The 22,925-nt window shown below is 48.6% G+C and overlaps 1 protein-coding gene across 5 annotated transcripts in view; it reads right to left on the reverse strand.

Annotated features, from left to right (window-relative positions):
• ZnT63C (zinc transporter 63C) overlaps positions 1-22,925 on the reverse strand; it is a 190,191-nt gene that overhangs the window by 107,244 nt on the left and 60,022 nt on the right. For all 5 annotated transcript variants that reach the window (XM_065450150.2, XM_065450151.1, XM_065450148.1 and 2 more), the window contains exon 4: positions 2,908-3,199. In XM_065450150.2, coding sequence (XP_065306222.1) covers positions 2,908-3,199 — 292 coding nt within the window. The remainder of the gene's footprint in view (positions 1-2,907; positions 3,200-22,925) is intronic.

The raw sequence follows: 22,925 nt of genomic DNA on the forward strand, positions 1-22,925 counted from the left end.
GGACTCTTAGATGGCCAAATAACCCCATCTTCAAGCATCGTCTTCACTTGGGTTTGTATTGCCTCGCGCTCTTTCGGTGCTACACGATAAGGATTCTGCCAAATTGGTCTGGCGTCGGCTTCGGTGATAATATGGTGCTTAGTGAGCGGCGTCTGGCTGACTCGTGACTATTAGAATGCATCATGTAACCGCGCAAACAACAAGGGACAAAGAAGGAAACACACAAGACAGGTGCGGAACTTCAATGAGATTTACTCCGGGAAATCCAACATTTATACATGTATCATAATTCTCAGTTCCATGCCTGTCTAGTGTGTTTCCTTCTTTGTCCCTTGTTGTTTGCACGGTTACATGATGCATTCTAATATCGATCACCAACTAGCCCGCCAATCCCTGTTAAATATGACTCATGACGTTGATGAGAAGCAGCTCTTAAACTCATCGATGAGCTCAAGAAGGCTGTTGCGTTCGACGGGCGATAAGGTGGGACTGATGTCAACCACAGGGCCAGGCATAGCCACAGCGAACGTCGCGTGCTCCACTGAGAGGCAGTCTTGTACTGAAGTAAATTCGTCGAAGTAAGCAACAGCCCTGCCTTTAACAATGTGTCGACGTTCCCTGGTAAAATTCGTCAGCAGGAGTTCGGCATGTCCGTCATGTACGTTAATTACGGCCCTGGCGATGGAAATGCCTTGACTCAATACCAGTGCACCGATGTGTTTAGCGACGCCAGTCCCGGTGTTCAAGTTGTCGCAAGTAACAGGTACGAGGGAACAGCTTCGTGGCGGAAGCATGATATCGTCGTCGGCGACATGTAAGTGGCGTCGCTGGCGCTCCGCGGGGTCGACGTCATCTGAGCTCGTAGCAAATGTGACGACGAGGTCATGAACATTAATCACTGCACCGTACTCTCTCAAGAAATCCACCCCATATAATTTCCTTGCAGCACTCAAAGAGAATGACGAGGGTGGTGACGAAGGTTGCACCGGCGATTACTGTTTTGGCTGTGCATTTTCCAATAGGCGTCATCAACTGGCCACTGGCAGTTCTGATGTTGGGCCCAGTGCCTGGCGTCTTCACTTTTCTCAGCCTGTCGGCCAGCTTTTGACTTATTATGGAAAAATGGGAACCAGTATCGACGAGAGCGGCCACTTGGTGGCCGTCAATGCAAACGACAAGATCAGCGCTGACGGCGTCGGTTACAGGGGGTGTAGTTGGAGTCGTCGGAGCTTTAGAGTCGTCGGTCGTCGCTGATGGGGGCTGTAGCAAAGTTAGACGGTTTGCAACCTCACCCCCGGAGGTTGCTGCCTCTAGTTTCCTCGGTGCAGGCTAGGAGACCTGCCCCTAGAGGCGTCAGGAAAATCGCGACGGGTCGGTGGGGTGTAACGAGCCGGAGAAGGTGAACGCGATCGTGGCGTCGCAGAACCTTCCGGCCGAAAGTTTGTAGTCTTTTCGTCGCAGGTATGTGCAGCATCAAACAAGGGGTAATTGCAGTTGGGAAACCTTGGATACCCAGCTGCACAGTAGTGGCACGCATGGTAAACATGTCCTGCTTCGCCGCAGTGAAAGCATAGCGGCCGGCGGTCAGCGGTGCGCCACAAATCGGTCTTTCGAAGCGAGTAGCCAGCAGGGGGTTCACCGTAAGATCGAGGCGCAGCGATCGGCTGGCGGCGATACGGCATAGCTGGCGGCAACTGTGACTGTTGAAAATAGGGCATCGGGGGTGGCGGTGATGGCTGCGTCGGTGTAGTTGACGGTGTCAGCAGCATCGAAGTGGCGGGAGGTGGACGACAGACAGCTTCCGCGTAGGTTAATCGTTGCGGCACCGCCTGCCGGTCCAGCGATGAAAAGGCCTGTCGAACTTCCTCCTGAACTATATCAACGACAGAAGCCACCGCTGGTGCCATAGGAGAAATCCCAAGCTGCCGGATCTCCTCTCGCACAATCTCTCGGATGACTTCACGCAGAGACATGCCACAGCTCTCAGACAGAATCGAAGCATTCACCGGCGAGTTCGTGCGATCATATTGGCGGTACCGTTGCTGTAGTGCCCGTTCTATAGCGGTAGCCTCCTTGGTGAATTCGGCCACTGTCGTCGGTGGGTTCCTCACGAGTCTGGCAAACAGTTGCTCCTTCACTCCGCGCAAGAGATAGCGTAACTTCTTTTCTTCGGCCATCTCAGGGTCTGCTCTTCGGAAAAGGCGGGTCATATCTTCTGCAAACATGGAAACGCTCATTTGGTTTTTGAATACGGGATTTGAGCAGGCGCTGCGCGTTGTCTCTTCTGTCTCTTCTGTGAATATTGCTGTTTGTACAATGCATTGTATTCCTTCTTTGAATTTGCCCTTCCTGCTTGGACCAAAAAGGTCTGCAGTATCATGTAAATAAATTATTAAATAATGTACAACATCGAATAAACGGCGCCATGTGCCTCGGCTTATTCCTGATCAGCCTTGTACGAAACATGTTTAGCATTCTGGGAGGATCATTTTTAAAGAAAACTTTTTGTTCGCAACACAAACAGGGACAAAGAAAAGGAGCAACACAAGGATGAGCGCCTTCTAACAACTGGTTTTATTTTCGAAGAACCACCTGCTTAATTTAAATAACCACAGATTTGCGTGATCTGTGGGTGCGGGGAGGATCAAGTGCACTGACCTGAACCACTTGACAAATTGTTGCTTTTCCCAATGAACAAAAGTAAACTGGTCCCATCAAATAGCACCATGAACCCAAATTAAAGTGGTATTTTTCGCAGCTTTCACAGACTGGTAAAATTTCCCACGAAATTTGAGCAATACAATGGAAAACACCAGTGGTGCTCTTATCTCTTGGGTGTGGGAAAAATTAGCTCACAGTAAATTCGCTACAAATGCCCCGTTGCCACCAAGACCTTGCAGAACCCACCTGAGGGCAGGGTCCACGTAGTACCGCTGCTCCCAGGTGCTGAGCCAGATGACCAGTGAGCTGATGATGACCACCACCGAGCCAAGGGCATCAGCCAAAATGTGAAGGTAGACGCCTCGGATGTTGAGCTGGCCACCCGTGGAAGATGGTGCCGTGCCACGGCCGGCAGAGCCCTCGTCACCCCCAATGCGGAAGCGGTTGTCGTTGATGTCTTCCTCGAGGCCCTGGAGTACAACCTCCTCCACCGTGGGCAGGCTGTGGTGGTGGCCCCGGCTGTGGCTGTGGCCATGCTCTGTGTCAATGCAATGCCCCTGCTTTAGAAGTAATCCTTACTACCACTAGCATCAACATGACAGAAACATGCCTCAGAAGATGATGACATTTCGGGTTATGGCACAACGTGTGAACTGGCGGATGTCAAAAACAGAACAATGCACGAGCAGCAAATGAGCTGCTGCAGTTGCCAAATCCCGCAAGACCCGCTTTGTGAACAACCCCAAATTATCCATTTATTAGTACTTGCTCTGTTCATTCCCTGTCCAGGAGGGCACAGAGCTGCCTACAACTAGCGCCACCTAGTGCCATTTTTCTGGCAACGAGAAAGCCAGTTGTTGCCATCACCCATCCCTACTGCCTCTAGCTTGTGCGCAGAGCTTTTAGGTTGCACCCTTTGCTATACCACTTGACAACCTGACACAAGTGGAATCTTACAGCCAATAATTAGCACTGCAGAGTTCAACATAAACACAAGCAAAATGAGGAAATTCCTTGTCCGTGTTCATGTTGTGTGCCTGTCTTAACCCTGCATCATCATCATCATCATCAGCAGCAGCAGCAGCATCATCCGCATCATCATCAGCCCGGTTACACCCACTGCAGGGCAAAGGCCTCTCCCATACTTCTCCAACAACCCCGGTCATGTACTAATTGTGGCCATGTTGTCCCTGCAAACTTCTTAATCTCATCCACCCACCTAACTTTCTGCCGGCCCCTGCTACGCTTCCCTTCCCTTGGAATCCAGTCCGTAACCCTTAGTGACCATCGGTTATCTTCTCTCCTCATTACATGTCCTGCCCATGCCCATTTCTTTTTCTTGATTTCAACTAAGATGTCATTAACTTGCGTTTGTTCCCTCACCTAATCTGCTGTTTTCTTTTCCCTTAACGTTACACCCATCATTCTTTTTTCCATAGCTCGTTGCGTCGTCCTCAATTTAAGTAGAACCCTTTTCGTAAGCCTCCAGGTTTCTGCCCCATAGGCGAGTACTGGTAAGACACAGCTATTATACACTTTTCTCTTGAGGGATAATGGCAACTTGCTGTTCATGATCTCACAATGCCTGCCAAACGCACCCCAGCCCATTCTTATTCTGATTATTTCCGTCTCATGATCCAGATCCGCCGTCACTACCTGCCCTAAGTAGATGTATTCACTTACCACTTCCAGTGCCTCGCTACCTATTGTACGTTGCTGTACTCTTCCGAGACTGTTAAAGATTACTTTAGTTTTCTGCAGATTAACTTTTAGACTCACCTTTCTGCTTTGCCTCTCCAGGTCAGTGAGCATGCATTGCAATTGGTTCCCTGAGTTACTAAGCAAGGCAATATCATCAGCAAATCGCAAGTTACTAAGGTATTCTCCATTACCTTTTATACCCAATACTTCCCAATCAAGGTCACTGAATACCTCCTGTAAACACGCTGTGAATAGCATTGGAGAGATCGTATCTCCCTGCCTGATGCCTTTCTTTATTGGGATTTTGTTGCTTTCTTTATGGAGGACTATGGTGGCTGTGGAGCCGCTATAAATATCTTTCAGATATCTTCGTCTACACCCTGATTCCATAATGCCTCCATGACTGCTGAGGTTTCGACAGAATCAAATGCTTTCTATTAATCAATGAAAGTTATTTATAGGGGTTGGTTATATTCCACACATTTCTCTATCACCTGATTGATAGTGTGAATATGGTCTATTGTTGAGTAGCCTTACGGAATCCTGCCTGGTCCTTTGCTTGACAGAAGTCTAAGGTGTTCCTGATTCTATTTTCAATTACCTTAGTAAATAGTTTGTAGGCAACTGACAGTAAGCTGATCGGTCTATAATTTTTCAAATCTTTGGCATCTCCTTTCTTATGGATTAGGATTATATTAGTGTTCTTCCAAGATTCCGGTACGCTCGAGGTCATGAGGCATTGCGTATACAGGGTGGCCAGTTTCTCTAGAACAATCTGAGCACGATCCTTTAACAAATCTGATGTTACCTGATCCTCCCCAGCTGCCTTCCCCCTTTGCATAGCTCCCAAGGCTTTCTTTACTTCTTCCGGTGTGACCTGTGGGATTTAAAATTCGTCTAGACTATTCTCTCTTCCATTATCGTCGTTTGTGCCACTGGTACTGTATAAATCTCTATAGAACTCCTCAGCCACTTGGACTATCTCACCCATATTAGTAATGATATTGCTGGCTTTGTCTCTTAACGCATACATCTGATTCTTGCCAATTCCTAGTTTCTTCTTCACTGCTTTTAGGCTTCCTCCGTTCCTGAGAGCATGTTCAATTCTATCCATATTATACTTCCTTATGTCAGCTGTTTTATGCTTGTTGATTAACTTCGAAAGTTCCGCCAGTTCTATTCTAGCTGTAGGGTTAGAGGCTTTCATACAACGGCGTTTCTTGATCAGATCGTTTGTCTCCTGCGATAGCTTACTGTATCCTGTCTAATGGAGTTACCACCAAATTCTATTGCACACTCCTTAATGATGCCCATAAGATTGTCATTCATTGCTCCAACACCAAGTTCCTCTTCCTGAGTTAAAGCCAAATACCTGTTCTGTAGCTTGATCTGGAATTCCTCTATTTTCCCTCTTACCGTTAACTCATTGATCGGCTTCTTATGTACCAGTTTCTTCCTTTCCCTTCTCAGGTCTAGGCTAATTCGAGTTCTTACCATCCTGTGGTCACTGCAGCGCACCTTGCTGAGCACGTCCGCATCTTGTATGATGCCAGGGTTAGCGCAGAGTATGAAGTCTATTTCATTCCTAGTCTCGCCGTTCTGGCTCCTCCACGTCCACTTCCGGCTATCCCGCTTGCGGAAGAATGTATTCATTATCCGCATATCATTTTGTTCCGCAAACTCTACTAATAACTCTCCCCTGCTATTCGTAGTGCCTCTGCCATATTCCCCCCACTGCCTTGTCTCCAGCCTGCTTCTTGCCTACCTTGGCATTGAAGTCGCCCATCAGTATAGTGTATTTTGTTTTCACTGTACCCATCGTCGATTCCAAGTCTTCATAGAAGCTTTCGACTTCATGGTCATCATGACTGGATGTAGGGGTATAGACCTGTACAACCTTTATTTTTTACCTCTTATTAAGTTTCAAACAAGACCTGCCACCCTCTCGTTAATGCTATAGAATTCCTGTACGTTACCAGTTATATTTTTATTAATCAGGAATCCGACACCTAGTTCTCGCCTCTCCGCTAAGCCCCGATAGCACAGGACGTGCCCCCTTTTTAGCACTGTATATGCTTCTTTTGGCCTCCTAACTTCACTGAGCCCAATTATATCCCATTTACCGCCCTCTAATTCCTCCAATAGCACTGCTAGACTCGCCTCACTAGATAACGTTCTAGCGTTAAACGTTGCCAGGTTCATATTCCATTGGCGGCCCTGCAGCATTATACTTCAATTATGCTTATCCCAATTAACCCCAATGCAAGCCTCACAACCAGCAGGTGTTCTCTTAAAGGGACACTAAAGTGAAACAATCAATCAGTTTAGACTAAGGAAGCATTGTTTCAGAACACTGCAGGCAGTCATTTCAAAAAACTTGTTTGATTGTTAGATGAGAAATGGAGGTCCAAGTATCAGTAATTGAATTTTGCGCCGAAACCCCAGCGCCGGTACGTCAGCATGACGTCAGGGATTCCAAAGTATGTTTTCGCATTTGAACCGCATTGGCTGAGTAAAGGTTCCCGAAACTAGCCATATTTAATATTTGGTTCCTTCAGATCACAATGTTGTCAATGTAGCTATTTATAACTAGTAGGCCCTAGAAGATGCCATAAAAATCCATGACATCACAGCCACTAGGTGCGGGGACTGAAGTAGGCGTCGGCGCTTTTTCTGGTTTACCAAACGTCTTATTGTTGTAAGAGTGGTGTTTTTGGTGGTGTAGAAAGGTAATTTACTGATGCAGAAGAAACCATTTTTCACTTTAGCGTCCCTTTAAATATCTGCTTGTTCAACATCAATTGGCCAAGGCAGTGATGATGCTGTAAACACGCTTCAGAGACGTGGACAAAATAAGAGATGAGACACACGTAACATATACTGTCAACCCTGTCATCAAATGTGTAAGCACATACACTTAAATCTCGTTATAGCGAAACGGCTTATAATGAAATAATGGATATAACGAAAGAATTGTAATTCCCCTTGAACGTCCCCATAGAAACCCATGTGTTTAAAATTTCATTTTAACGAAAAAAGATTCATTGATCAATGGATATGTCATCTGTCATCATTTGTTTTATTCATCAATTGATATAACGAAAAATCTTTATTCCAACATCGCACCTAACAAGCCACTTTGTACACAACACATAGATTTCTTAAATTGCACAATGTGTTGCAGCCCTCCGATGAGGCAGTGCAAATCTCCCGCGGTGGCCCCTCATCATCCGGCAACGCTCGAAGTCATCAAGCCAAGCTGGCCACGCAGCCAAGCTACTTCGTCCGTTGCGTGCAGTGCGCACTGCCAGCCGAGTGCCGCGCGCTTTTGTTTGCATTGTTCCGTATGCTGTCCGTCAGTGCTTTTCCCGCCGTGTCACCAGTTTCAGGACAGAGAAATGAATGGCAGCAGCAGCAGCAGCTTGAAGATAAGACGGAAAGTTATCGCCTTGGATCATAAGGCAGCCATAATCAGGGCTGTTGCGTCAGGCACGAAGAAAACTCAAGTGGCCAAGGAGTTCGGCATCGCGCCGAGTACCCTTTCTACAATCCTCAGCAGCAAAGAAGTCATTGCTGGCGCTGGCGCACGTGGCGTGAAAGGCATCTGGAAGAAGCTGTGGTCTCCTGCCTTTGAAGCCGTGGAAGAGGCTCTGTTCAAGTGGTTTTTGAATGCAAGGGCTCATAATTTGCCCTTGAGTGGGGCACTGCCCCAGAGAAAAGCAAGAGACTTTGCTTGCATCATGGGCTGCGACAGCTTCGTTGCAAGCGATGGCTGGCTGCAGCGTTTTTAGGAGTGCCGCGATATCGTTGGCAGGGTCGTCAGTGGCGAGTCCCAGGCCGTCGAAAATGAAACCGCAATGGCGTGGGCGAAAGCTAACATTGGTCCTCTCCTTGAAAAGTATGAAGAGAAGGATGTGTTCAACGCTGACGTAACAGCTCTCTTCTACCAAATGTTACCACAGAAGACCCGATCATTAAGAAGCGAGCTCTTTCGCTGCGGGAAACATAGTAAGGTTACTGTGCTCCTTTGTACGAATATGGATGGATCTATCATTAAAAAGCCAGCTCTGTCGCTGCAGGAAAAATAGTAAGGTCACTGTGCTCCTTTGTACGAATATGGATGGATCTTTCATTAAAAAAAGCCAGCTCTGTCGCTGCAGGAAACATAGTAAGGTCACTGTGCTCCTTTGTATGAATATGGATGGATCTATCATTAAAAAACCAGCTCTGTCGCTGCGGGAAACATAGTAAGGTCACTGTGCTCCTTTGTACGAATATGGATGGATCTATCATTAAAAAGCCAGCTCTGTCGCTGCGGGAAACATAGTAAGGTCACTGTGCTCCTTTGTACGAATATGGATGGATCGGAGAAGATGCCACCTTTGGTGATAGGAAAAAGCGTGTCGCCACAATGCTTAAAGGAAAGAGGAGACTTCAATCGCAGTACTTATCTTAGTTTCTGCGGGATGGCTGCATGACTGGGACGAGAAGTTGAAGAGGCAAAATTGCAAGATATGCCTTTTCTTGGACAACTGTGCTGCCACCACACCACTGCTGCGCTGACGAACATTGAACTTCGGTTCTTGCCCCCAAACTGCATGGCAGTGATGCAGCCCCTTGATCAAAGCGTGATAATGTCATTTAAGGCTGGATACCGGAAGCGGGTGATAGACTGACTTATGTTAAACATGCAGTTGAACTGCAACATGAAGGTCGATTTGTATATGGCAATAAAGATTCTTAATGCGGCATGGATGGATGTGACAGCCAGCACTATCGCCAACTGCTTTCGACATGCATCATTTGCTGCCAACGAAAGCAACTCTGACACCGACGACTCAATGGACCGTATAGCCCTAACCAGTGGTGCCGCTGCCTCAGACGAAGCTTTAGCGTCATGGAAGGTGCTCCATGATGCCGGTGTCGTGTGTGAAGGTGAAACCTTCTGCGACTACGTGAGCGTGGATGCCGACGTTCTGGCAATAGAGGAGCTAACAGACGACGACTTTGTGCTTGCTGCTCGGGAGCACGAAGGAAGCAACGATGAAGGTGCCGCAAGAGACAACGACACTTCGCCCTGTGCTTAAGACGTATCGCCATAGTCCCAGGCGCTGGGCGCGATGGACCTGGTGTGCCGCTACTTCGGCAGCCACGAAGACGGTGCAGATGGGCTTGAGATAGCTGCTGCTGCCGAGACACAGCAGTGAAGCATAACCAATTATTTTGCGCCATCAACATGAAAGGTTCGCGCCATCGACATGGAAGGCAATAAAATTAGTTCTTATATGTTTGATTCTAGTTTCTCCCTGTTTGCGATATCGGTAAGGACGATTAGCACTTGCCGCGGACGCAGCCATTCGGCCGCGACCGGAGTTGATACCTCGGCGATGGCTTACCTGTAGTAAGTGCATGCTCGTGTGCAATAAATTAGTCTCAAATTATTAGTCAGTGGCTATAACAAACTAACACTTATAACGAACAAAATTCAGAGCCCTTTAAGATTTAAGGGGGGACGTGGGTCCTAAAAATTTGTTTCTTATTCTTGGGTGAATCTTTAATAAACTCCACTGTCTGGGGTAATTTTTCGTGCTGATTTCAGATCTGTAATTAGATTTTTGATAGCTGTAGCAGTTCAAAAAATATTGGTCTCAAGTCAAATTAATTTCAAACTCGTTACTGGGCTGTTTGAAGATTCCGTCTTGCTAAACCAAAAACTAAATGCCTGACACCATTGCTAAAGACCTACTGTAGGGGGTGATGCTATTTTTATTCATTTGAAAGCATTTTGCGGACAAGAAAACAATCTTGTATTTATTATGAACATTTTTTTCTAATTAGCAGCGATTACTATACCTGAATATAATTTTCATGACGGTGCAAGAGTAATAAAATTAGCATCACCCCCCAGATCATTTCAATACCAATAAAATGATACCACCCTTGTCATTTTTGGTCAAAGACAACCCAGAAAAAACACCCGTAAAGCGGAGTACAGTGTGCAGAAACATCGAACTGAAATAAATGCATTTGAAGTTTCAAAGAAATGTAGCTTTTGCTGAAGTTAATCTACAACAATACAAATGACACCATTTTGAAGCTCTATGTTTTGTAAGAATGGCCATTCTAAATGTGTGACTGCACACTCTCAAAGTAATAGCACACTGGCCACTGAACTAGCACAAGAAACTTTATTAGGCACCATGCTCTAAAAAGAGTATGGTGCCTGGGTTTCAAGCCGAAGTGTAGAACTCTGTGTGGGCATGAATATAGTTCCAGTGTTGTACATGCAGGCTGCCTGATTGATAGCAGTCTCCATTACAATCAGTGAGGCATTTTTTCATTTGGTAGAATTTGACCATGTTACTGAATGAAGGCTCTGAGTGTAAGTAGCCTTCCAAGTCATCTTCACCTGACAGTGGCTGTGGAACTTAGGATCAGAGAGCCAGTGATAGACATGCAGCTGCTAGGTGCTATCCAGAATTTTACTTTTGTATGATGCCTCGATCACTTCTGCAGCCAGGTGTGTGCCAGCCCAAGGGGCCTAGTGAACAGAGATCATGACGAGGTTCTCTTTATGAAGGGGTGGTATGATAGGTATTGTTATGAGCTATCGTGACAATATGATAATAGAGTGAACACGCAATGTGCTTGGTTGCAAGTCCGAAAGGCCGATGTGCGAAATGCATAGCCGCAGATACAAGGAGCCGACAAGCAATGTGCTTAGTCGCGCAGTTCAAGGTGCCGACACGCGAACTGCCTAGTCGCGGGCTCAAGGAGTCGACACTCGACGCGCTCATTCGCGTAGTCCTACGTGCCGATGCGCGAAATTCCTAGCGGCGGGCTCGAGGAGTCGACACTCGATGCGCTTATTCGCGCAGTCGGAGGCGCCGATGCATAAAACGATTAGGTGACGGTCCAAGAAGTCCGCGCACGATGTGCATGATCGCCGAGTTGGAGACTCCCTATGCGCGAAATGTTTAGCCGCTCTTCCGAGGATGCACAATACGAATTTGTTATGAATTAGAAACACTGAGTGCTGAAAGGCTTAGCCGCATGTCCGAGGATTCCGCGCGTCAATCTTGGTTGCGAAGTCTGCGTTGCCGATGCTCGGAATGCTTAGCCGCGAGTCTGAAACGTCCACAAGCGCAGGGATCGGCCACGCTACTGCCATGTTTGCGTAGCGCCCATTTTGACACATCGAGATTACGGGGAGTGGAGACATCAAAGTCACGAGGTGCAAAGAGCCGAGCAGACGACGCGAGCGCCGGACCAATGGCGAACCGCGCTGGAGTCACGTGGCAGGCGCAGCCAATCACAGACTCCGGCACAACCTTCAATCATTTGCTTTTTGTGCGCTTGTTTCTGTATGGAGGAGATCACTGAAGCGGCAAATTTGAAGACGGAGAAATGCGCTTTCCAACAAGACCAAGATGGCGGCGCTCGGTCGTGCCGTTCCGGAGATATTGTGGCGTGAAAAACGCTGTTCTTTCTTGATTTCCGCGAGCTTTTTCGCCACCTTGGCTGATAAAAAGAATTTTTTAGAGCACTTCTAAGTGGTTTACAGTGATGATATTTGGGTATCAGGTAGAAAAGGGGTTATAGAAACTGAATATCTGATTTTCGAAAAATCGATTTTTTGGCCATTTTTCGCTATGTAAAACCCGCGCCCCCCCTTAAGTGTAGTCACCCGCCAAGATCACCAGCCGATTCTCTCTCATGGATCAGCTCATTCTAAGCTCGTCAGAAGGAGCATTGCCAACACATTTTAGGAATGTAGTTAAAAGAGGCCACAAGTGCACACAAAAGTCAAAGCATTTACAGCGATAGCAAAATACTGTCAAACGCGTTTATAACAAACTCGATGGTTCTGCAAAAAGTGGCCGTTATATCACTACTTCGTTATGTGGGGATGCGCGACCCTCGCGCCTCCCCTGATGTTTTCCCGCATAGCGCGTCTCCTGTAGTGCGGCTTCGCCGCACATGCGGCGGTCGGAATGGTACAGGCGCAGTCCGAGAGATGGCGAGAGTGTTGCGCTGCTAACGCCGCGAGGTTACTTGGGCGCCGAAAGGAAGGCGCTTGCTCTCTTGGCTCCCGCGTGCGCGCCGACCGATGCTTCGGCGAGACCGTCTCGCCTGGCCGCCTTCGAACGCGCCACGATTCGCATGACTATACAAGCGAACGACCAGGCGTTGGGATCCAGCATGGAGCGAACATATTCGCTCACGAGGACGCGGTGAGTCGGACTTCTAGATTTGTCGCGCGCCCATCGGCATGTTTTGTGGATAGCAACTCGGCTAGCAGGCATTAATGTATGAAAGGTGCAATAAAGGCCCTTGTGATTGTTTGCACTACTGTGTTGTCGTTCCTTTGTCCCAAGAGTACGGGAGGAGAATCCCTACATCAGACCCCACAGTTATAATATGGACTCACCCTTAAATATGAAAAAAAATTAACTGCATTGAAGCTGGTGTCAGCAGTTAAAATTTGGCAGCACTTGGGGTGCCAAAACGTGATTTTCAGTGCCATTTTTGTTCTCTGTGCGTTCCCACACCTAGCTGCAAATTTAGTTAGAAACTTTCATCTAAAGAACAAAATGTGGCGTTGTATAGCTGTTCCAAAATGTTGCCCAGTTCTTATCACCAGTAATTTCAAAACTGCAAGTACAGCTGCCATTTTTTATCCAGGAGCTTGCGATATATTTTACTACCAGCAGGACACGACGTATTCAATATAGGAGATCTAAGCGTTAGAGTTAGCCGGAAGCGTAAACCACCGTGTCATTCTGCAAAAGTCAGCAACATTGTGGTCTCAACATTACAGCTGTGCGTCAGGAACACAAGAGCCATAAAACTATGTTATTTGTGTTGCTTCAGGCAAAAGATATTTGATGTTCGAAAGGTCAAATATCACCGCAAACCGTTATCGGCAATCAGCAACATGCAAACGAAGCGTCGCCAAATCGTGATCTTCCCCAATAGCAGCGTAGTGACCTTTGCAACATTGCATGGCAGCAGTGCACCGACATGAATCAAAACAGTGAATGTCGAAACTAGCGTTTTATTGGGTGAACTTGTGCCGACAAAAACAAGTTATACCCAAAGGAGAGCAATAGCAGCGAACATGATCGGTGGTCGTCGAAACCTGATCAGCAAGTCAAGCGCGTCGGCTTTTACATAAGTCATCGAATGTTCCAGAGTAATCGCTGGGACCCACGTGCCTTCCACAAAGTTCTAAATTATTCGCGTCGCGCACACATGCAATCAGATTACACAAGGTTCGGTCACAGACAGCGGATGGAACCATCAATAACATTTTAGAAATTTCCAATACATGCAGGCGCATCCTGCGCTGCGCGATAATATTTGTTAGGCAGTGAAACGTGGTCACCCAAGAAAGATAAACTTGTACACGTGTCAATACCCACCTCTTAAAAAGCATCGACCCGATGCTGCAAACAAACGAAAGTAATAAACAAGAACACCCATAGCAAAGAAACAACAAACTAAGGAAGTTCGTCAGCATGCATAAAAGGGCTTAAGACACACCACGTGGACCACTTCAGATCATGCGCGGCGCCGCTGTGAATGCGAAATGCCGTCTGGCACGACCTCATAGCCTAGTGCGCCAATCCATCGGATAAACTTGTGGGGCCCAAAACAGCGCCGCAATAGCTTCTCACTCAGTCCTCTTCGGCCATGGCAACCCAGACATGGTTGCCGGGCTAGTACTCGACATAGCGATGTCGGAGGTTGCATTGTCGGCTGTCGGCACGCTGCTGGTTCTTGATCCGTAGGCGAGCAAGCTGTCGGGCTTTTTCTGTGCCCTGGAGATAATTAGCGACGTCAAGATTCTCTTCGTTGGCATGGCATGGCATCGAGCGTCGTCGTCGGGTTTCTTCCATAAACCAGCTTAAACAGCATGATCTGTGTTGTTTCTTGCACCGCCATACGTAGATAAAACATTGGGAGACTTTTTATTCGCGCCAACAGGGGGGCATTCACTGTTTCAGCTTCCGGTGGGACCGGGGGAGGGGGGGTAAGGGGGGGGTTCGGTCAAACCTTCAGGCACTGTTCGATGAGTCCTTTTGCAGGACTTTGCAGCAGCAGACTTTGTTCAGGTCAAAAATCTGTCGGGGTAGCTTTGCTCAAAATATGGTCCAGACTGACGGCCCTTCACTAGCAGCAGGTGTTGGAGGGTTGTGTTGCACATTGATGAGCGGAACTCAGTCCTAGTTTTTCACGCCATGCTAAAAATCTTCTCACACTCTGCGTTGCTATGTGGTATCACAAGTAAATCCAGCATCACCTTAGCAACTCGGTGAAACACATTTTCCATCAGTGTTTTTCATTTTTCCAATCATAGACCACTGCACGTCCCACCTCTCTTCATTCAGAATGTCCTCTGGAAGACCGTGCGCCTGCAGTGTGGCAAACTTAGCTTCGAGAGCATCTAAAGCGTATTCGTCAGATTCAGTGGAATCTCGGGGCAGTAGCTGAGGTGTGGGGAGCACACGCGCCCATCTTCCCCCGCGTCGTCGCGTCGAGAGCCAGCATGGGCACGGGAGAGGCGCAATGTGCCCTCTCCCGCTTCTCCCTCGCTCTCGCGACGCGCGTGTACCCTTCCTCCCCAACTCGCGAACAGATAGCTGACGGGCTAAGAGGACATTCCCCTCGCCCAGGTAAAAATTTACAAAACAGAACCACCGGGGGAGACCCTCTCTCTCTGACGTCGGACCCCTAACCTGCCGGACTAGAGTACCTGCCACAAACCGTGAGTGACCTCGTTTGCCTGACTATCCCGAGCAACGTGGCCAGCCTATTTATTACTATTACAGAGAGGAACGCCCCTCTGCCAGTGTTCTTTATTGCTGGTAGCAATAAAGGTTATTACAGTTGACGCCACTGGTTGCCTTATTCGTTCGAACCCGATGTAGTCGCGATTCTCGCACTACAGGTTGGGAGTTCCACAATGTGAGTGCATGGGGCTAGATCCAGAGCTCGCCTTCAGCCCTAGCTGCACGTAGAGTGGAACCCCCTCCCCCCCCCCCCCTCAAGATGAAAACTCTGAATAAAGAAACGAAAACTCGAGAGCGATGCCTGCAAAATGAGTTTGAGGTTGGCCACCTCCGCATTTTTCAGACTTGCTTTTTCAGACTTGCGTTTCAGAATTGCGTTTACCTCTATAGCGCTTCGTTTCATTGCACTTCTGAAATATTTTCCATAGAAGAGGACCAACATAGTCACTGACATTAAGGGGTAGGTTGTGTTCCAACGAGGAATCCCATAAAGAGGCACTCCACACGTATAACACTGTCGTCACACTTGTTCCGGAGAAAGTTCCCTATGTTGCCTTGTTGCTCAGCGGTGCGAACATAGCTTTGATGCTTCGCCGTGCAAACACGCAGTTTCAAGTCGCCTTTGACACCGCAAGACATGCTGACGCCGCATCCACACATTGTACAATATACAAAATGTTTTCCTTTTCTTGATGCCAAAAGCATGGAAATTCAGAAGTATAAGATCGCAAGAACTTTTGCAAATACCTTTTCTTGGGCTTTGATAGTGCCATGGCATCAAGAACACGAGGATTTGTGGGGTTCTCACACTCGTGCTCTTGGGACAAAGGGTCGACAACACAGTAGTGCAAACAATCACAAAGGCATTTATTGCACTTTTCATAGATCAGCCTGCTAGCCGAGTTGCTATCCACAAAACATGCCGATGGGCGCGCGACAAATCTAGGAAGTCCGACTCACGGCGACCGGATAACGAGCGAATATGTTCGCCCCATGCCATGGATCCCAACGCCTGGTCGTTCGCGCGTACGGTCACACAAACCGTGGCACGTTCGAAGGAGGCCACGCGAGACAGTCTCGCAGAAGCATAGATCGGTGCACACGCGTGCGGCGTTTGCCGACCCACAGCCAAAGAGGAAGAGCTTTCTCCTTTTCGCGCCCAAGTAACACCGCCAGTAGACGGCGTTAGCAGCGCAACACTCGCGCCATCTCTCACACTGCGCTTCATCCACACCGACCGCCGCAGGCACCAGGCCCCGCGGCGACGCCGCATTGCAGGAGACGGGAACTATGTGGGAAAACAAGATATCAGGGGACGCGTGAGAGCCACGCATCCCCACATCCTCCAACCTTAAATCACTACATATTCCGGCAAAACCTGTCCCACGGTCTAACATCAACGCGTGATTCGCAAACAAGGTAGTACATGCAACGTTGGCTGCGCTGAGGAAATATTCACATGCTGTCCATAACATGCCAGCCGATATCATCCTTGGGTACACCGCTGGCGTCCGCCAGTCACAGCAGCAGCTGTGCAGACTTGACGGCACGATTCTAGGATGGGACTCCGGAAACGGCGACGCAGAAGTCGGTACGAGCAAGCGTCGCTCGAGCCGCCGCGCCCTGCTGGCAAGAGCTGCCGTAGCTGTTGGTGACCGCCGGCTCTTGTCTCCGCTGCCGAGGGTTGCAAGCTGGATATAGGCAGCCACCAAAGTCGCTGCGCCGAACCTGCCCCAGTATCACCATTGTCCGGGGTAGCTCGATCGTAGTCCGGGGCAGCAGTGCAGACGATGTGCAGGTGACAGCAAACCAGGGGCGACTCCACTTACGCTGCGTACTCAACCCACTCGGCAAACACTACAGTAGTGCAATGGAGATGAATTCTGCATGCGCATCGCCCATGTAGTACGATGTTCAACTCGGCTAGCAAAAGACCGGGCAGCTATTCAGATGCTAAGTTCACGTGAACGAAGCTCGCTTCCTTGAGTCAAACGAGTAATTTCAATTCGTGCGAGGCTAACTAGAATGAAGGAAGCAAAGCGCAACACCTCAACGCCACGGTCCACCAGGTTGTGTCTCTCCACGTGTGACAGGCACCTTTGTAAAGCCTTAGGCCTAAAGCGTCGCTACCCTGACAACAACCAGCATCCAAAAACAACACCCAACAAGGGTGCAAAACAGGCAGCCGCGAGGAGACGTCAGTTCTGTGAGGTGGTCCTACCTCACTCGGTGTACACGGCATCCGAGTTGATGGCGCCCACCGTCCCAGACGGTGTCGGAGCGCCAGGTACCAGGCCGCAATACCAGGCAGCCTGTAAGGGCACCCGTGGCCCGTGGCCACCCGGCTCCCAGAGCCATGACTTTATCCAAGTCAAAGGGATAGAAGGAGCTATTCACATAAGAAATTCGGACCACGCACGAGCCTTTTGTACTCACTCGCTTCAGGCTTGCCAATGCTCTGCAGGCGCTAAGCCTCGCTCTCCCAGGATGCAGACCACGTGGCTCTCTACCCGACGAATGTCATTAAAAAAACACTTGCGAAAAGACTTAGCAAGTTGACAAGTTCAAACACACTACAGCCACCGTTGCTGCGCTCAAGAAAGCACACCGCCAACATTAGGGATCAAAATCCACGCTAACCCTACGCGTCGGTTCAAACAAAGGTTTCGAGCAAAGCAAAACTGTTAGAACTATCGCACGATGCCCCAAGAGGTCCTAGTTGGGCAGCCAGATGTGGGGTTCTCCCACCCGTGCTCTTGGGACAAAAGAATGGCAACACAGTAGTGCAAACAATCACGAGGGCATTTATTGCACCTTTCATAGTCAATGCCTGCTAGCCGAGTTGCCATCCACAAAACATGCCGATAGGCGCGCAACATATCTAGGAAGTCCGATTCACCGCGACTGGATAGCGAGTGAATACGTTCGCCCCATGCTGGATCCCAACGCCTGGTCGTTCGTGCATACGGTCACGCGAATGGTGGCACGTTCAAAGGAGGCCACGCGAGAGAGTCACGCATCCCCACAGATTCTAACTTTACACAGTGCACTGCACATAGACAGCCTAGCCAACACTAATCATACACACAAGCAGCAGCAACAAGATGCACCATGGAGGAAGGCATGCATGAAATGCAAGAGCTACAATGGCTCTGGCTTTGGCCAGCTTACTAGGCACCATAGTCGGCTGCTTAGTCAATGATACCGATGGTGCTAGCGCAGCCGTGTTGGTGATGCTGACGATTACGATGTGGCTGTATATTCCACGGTACCGGTTTCGGAAAACCCATTATTGCACGAAGGGAGACCACTTTTCAGGTGATATAAGACAGTGATTGTACAATCAGAAAGTTCAGTAAAAAATCGGGAGTCTCCCGGGCAAGTCGGGAGGGTTGGCAGGTATGCACCGCCATGTTGTAAGCGAAGGTTGCGTATGGCAGAACAGCCTCCCAAATCTTGTGTTCGACGTCGATGTACATTGCTAGCATGTCGGCGAGGGTCTTATTCAAGCGCTCCGTGAGACCATTCGTTTGTGGGTTGTAGACAGTTGTCCTCCTGTGGCTTGTCTGGCTGCATTGCAGAATGGCTTGGGTGAGCTCTGCTGTAAAGGCCGTTCCTCTGTCGGTGATGACTGCTGGGGCACCATGTCGCAGCAGGATGTTTTTGACGAAAAATTTCGCCACTTTGGCTGCGCTGCCTTTCGGCACAGCTTTAGTTTCAGCGAAGTGGGTGAGATAGTCCGTCACCACGACGATCCACTTATTTCGGGATGTTGACATTGGAAACGGTCCCAACAAATCCATCTCAATTTGCTGAAATTGTCGACAAGGAGGTAGTAATCCTGCTGGCCTTGTCGGTGGTGTCTTGCGTCGTTGACAGTCTCAGAATGTCTTGACGTAACGGGTGACGTCAGCGGTCAGACGCGGCCAGTACAGTAAAACCTCGTTGAACCGAACCCGCTTAAACAGTAGTTTCGGTTTAAAAGTAGTAAAGTCAATTCCCCGACTCAGCGGCCATTGAACATAATGTATTTTGTATCCGCATAAACCGTACCAGCTTATAGCGTACGCATCGGTTAAAACGTAGCGTTTCCACTTTTCGTCGCGCAAACACGGCGGTGCGTCGTCTCCACCGGGCAGTCTGGCAGAACAACAAGCCTCAGAGATCGGTACAACGGCCTCCAAGCGCCCTGTGCGTTTGCACGTGAAGCCGCATCAACATCAACATCATTTCGACGCCGTGCCAGAGAGCGTTGTATGGCGTTGTGGCGTCGTGCAAGCAAGGACTCGCGTCATGCCGAAGCTCGGATAAAAAGACGCCGGGTGCTCAGCATAGAAGAAAAATTAGACATCGTCCGTGCTATCGAACGTGACACGAAGAAGTCGGCGCTGGCCCGCGCATGGATCTGCTGTTGACTACCGTGTGGGGCATTTGGAATGCGAAGTTGCTCGGCAGCGCTGCTGCGACCGCGAAGAGTTGTCGGCTACGAGGTTCGACTTTTCGCCATCGTTGCCTCTGTTGTTGCCAAAGTGTTGACTAGCGACAGTGATGAGAACGACACGGAAAGCGACAGCACGGGCGATTCAGGCCCGACAGTGGCAGAAGCTGCGCGTTACGTCAGCCTCGTGAATGCAATCGTCGCAACGAGAACAGGGACGCGATAACGTAACTATTCCAAACGAAAAGTTTTCCGATCTCCGGCAGCCGGCAATAAAAAAGGCGCCCCGGGATTTATGCAGCATAACGTAACTATTCCAAACGAAAAGTTTTCCGAACTCCGGCACCCGGCAATAAAAAAGGCGACCCGGGATTTATGCAGCACTAGTGTGTGCATGCACGGAGAATAGGTAACGCCGAGGAATCTGCCGTGCGAGTGTTTGCCGAGAGGAGGGGGGCTGGCTGAGAAGCTGGCACGCAGCTTGAGTACCTAAGTTTGAGGCTGCTGTCGTCGTGCTAGGCCGCCGCGGCATCAAACGAAAATAACACTTATGTCGCGCGAAGTGAATAAATACTGCATGTTTTTTCCCCTTTCATCACACTCTCTCTGAATTCCGTTTTCGACAGGTAAGTGGGCGATCACATGCTATTTCAGTTAAACAGTACTCCCCTTTAGTACGTACTTTTTCCTAGCTCTGGCCGACTATGGTTTAACGAGGTTTCACTGTAATACTTTTCCTGTATCCTCGACAGCGTCCGGGAGAATCCGAGGTGCCCAGCGGTTGGATCGTCATGTAGGGCTGGCAGTACTTCTGGACGGAGCACTGACGGAACAACAAGGTAGTTGGCGTGGACTGGTGAGAAGTTCTTCACGAGCAGGTTGTTTTGTAGCGTGAACGAAGACACTTTGCGCTTAAATGCCCTAGGGACAACGTCGGGGTTCCCTTCCAAATACTCAACGAGGCCTTTTACCTCTGAGCCTGCCCGTTCCTGTTTAGTGAAGTCTTCTGCGCTTATTATTCCAAGGAAGGTGTTGTTGTCCTCGTCGTGTAACGGCGAGGGATCGAAGGAGGCGTGTGATAAGCAGTCGGCGTCAGAGTCTTTTCGTCCAGACATGTAGATTACCATGACGTCATATTCTTGCAGTCCGAGGCTCCACCACGCCAGCCATACTGAAGGCAATGAGGACAGCTATAGGGGCTTGTTGGTATGGCATATCTTATTTTGTTGTAGCACAAGCTGAACAGAACAACAGAAACGCACATCTGACACACACAGCGCTAACTTTCAACAACAGATTTCAACAACATGTGTGTGAATATGTGAGTCAAGAAACTGCTTAAGTGTGGTTCCCAGTTTATATTTGTTTGTTCATTTTTTACCGAAATTTTACACATGCTGTATGACGGTTCGAGGATGTATATATCGTGATGAGAACGGGAAATAAATCTGTTGTTGAAAGTTAGCGCTGTGTGTGTCAGATGTGCCTTTCTGTTGTCCTTGTTGAGCTTGCACTACAATAAAATAAGATACGTCCTGAAGAGTCCTTTAAGTTAGCTAGCCAACGCAACGCTTGATGGTTGCTGACGACTTTGAGTGGCCTGCCATATAGGTAAGGGCGAAATTTTGCTGTAGTCCAAATGATGGCGAGGCATTCCTTTCAAGTCATAGAATAATTGCCTTCCACTTTTGACAGTGACCGGCTAGCATAAGATATCACTTGTTCAAGTCCATCTTTCCTTTGGACTAGGAAGGCACCGAGGCCTAGGCTACTGGCGTCAGTGTGGATTTCAGTATCGGCGTCCTCGTCAAAGTGTGCAAGTACCGGCAGCGACTGCATGCGTCGTCCTGCGGCATTTCCCACTTGAACTCGACATCACATTGGGTGAGATGTGTTAGCAGCTCTGCAATGCATGAAAAGTCCTTGACAAAGCGCCTATAGTAGGCACGTGTGCCAAGGAATCTATGCACTGCGTTCTCGTCGATTGGCTGCGGGAACTTTGTGATGGCAGCTGTCTTCTGCGGGTCGGGGCACTTTTCCACCTTCAGAGTGAGCCCTGATGACTTGATGGCCTCTAATACTGTCGCAAGCCGCCTAAGGTGATCGTTGAAATTTCCGGCGAAGACAACGACGTCACCCAAGTAAACAAGACACGTTTGCCACTTCAATCCTGCTAACACCAAACAGGAAATCTAGAGGGACATCAGCGTATCAGTGTCCGCAACTTAGACAAGTTGTGTCGCATGACTCGTATAGTCAGCAGCTACATTTTCCAAGCCTGCTATATAGGTCACATTAAAATCATACTCCATAAGGCGTAAGCTCCTACAGTAATGATGATGTACATGATTGTTAATGTGCTTAGCTGATTGAATGTAACTTAGGGGTTGGTAGTCACTTTGCAAAATGAATGGTCATTCGTAGAGGATCACATGATATTTCTGAATGGCCCATGCTACCGCAAGACATTCTCTCTCGATCATAGAATATACTGCCTCTCGCGGGAGTAATTTCCCGCTTGTATAAGAGACTGGGTGGAGGCACGCTCAGCTCCTATAGTAAGGCTGGTCGGCATGACTACGCTGCTGCCCGCAAAACACATTGCTCGTGTAAATCCACGTGGGTCGTCTGTCTATAGGTCATTTTGTCTCTGAAAAGTGAGTGTAGAGTCTTCCTTCCAGCTGAACTCGTTGGTTGTAGCCAGTCCGGCCACTGGGCCACATCGATGGTTTGCCAGAATTGTGTCTGGTTCAGCGGGCGGTGGAAACTGTCTTCGGTAACGATGGTGCTTTGTTAAACGCTCTCGTTCTGGGAAACACTATCGTAGTTACACAATTGTAAGTCGACCACTTTTTTTAAATGTGAAAATCTGAAGTGGGGGGTCGACTTACAATCGAAACCAAAACATGGAACTGCCAAAAAAGCGAGACCAACAGGAGCTACAACATAGTTACAGTTAAACCTGGATATAACGAAGTTGACAAAAGCTTGCAATTTTTCGTTACATGCAGGTTTTCGTTACATGCAGGTTTCGCGTGAAAGCTCGTACGAATGATGCAAAAACGAAACCAAATAGCTCAATATATCCGTGAAGGTGAACTCACCCTTCAAGCATTTATTTTACACCAAAAAACTGCGTAATTTCCGCTTGCTTCTTCGGCACGAGTGAAGGCACAACACGCCGCTCCAAAGAAGCTAAATTGTGTAAAGCTCCTTCATCGTCGAGCGAGCCGACGAAATGGCGCATAACGTCCATTGCGTTCATCACCTCCTTTGCAGAAGGCAGGTCACACGGATCTGCCTCACAGGCACCATCATCACCGCCATCG

Source organism: Dermacentor albipictus, chromosome 3 (assembly GCF_038994185.2).
Source record: "Dermacentor albipictus isolate Rhodes 1998 colony chromosome 3, USDA_Dalb.pri_finalv2, whole genome shotgun sequence".
Classification (NCBI taxonomy): domain Eukaryota; kingdom Metazoa; phylum Arthropoda; class Arachnida; order Ixodida; family Ixodidae; genus Dermacentor; species Dermacentor albipictus.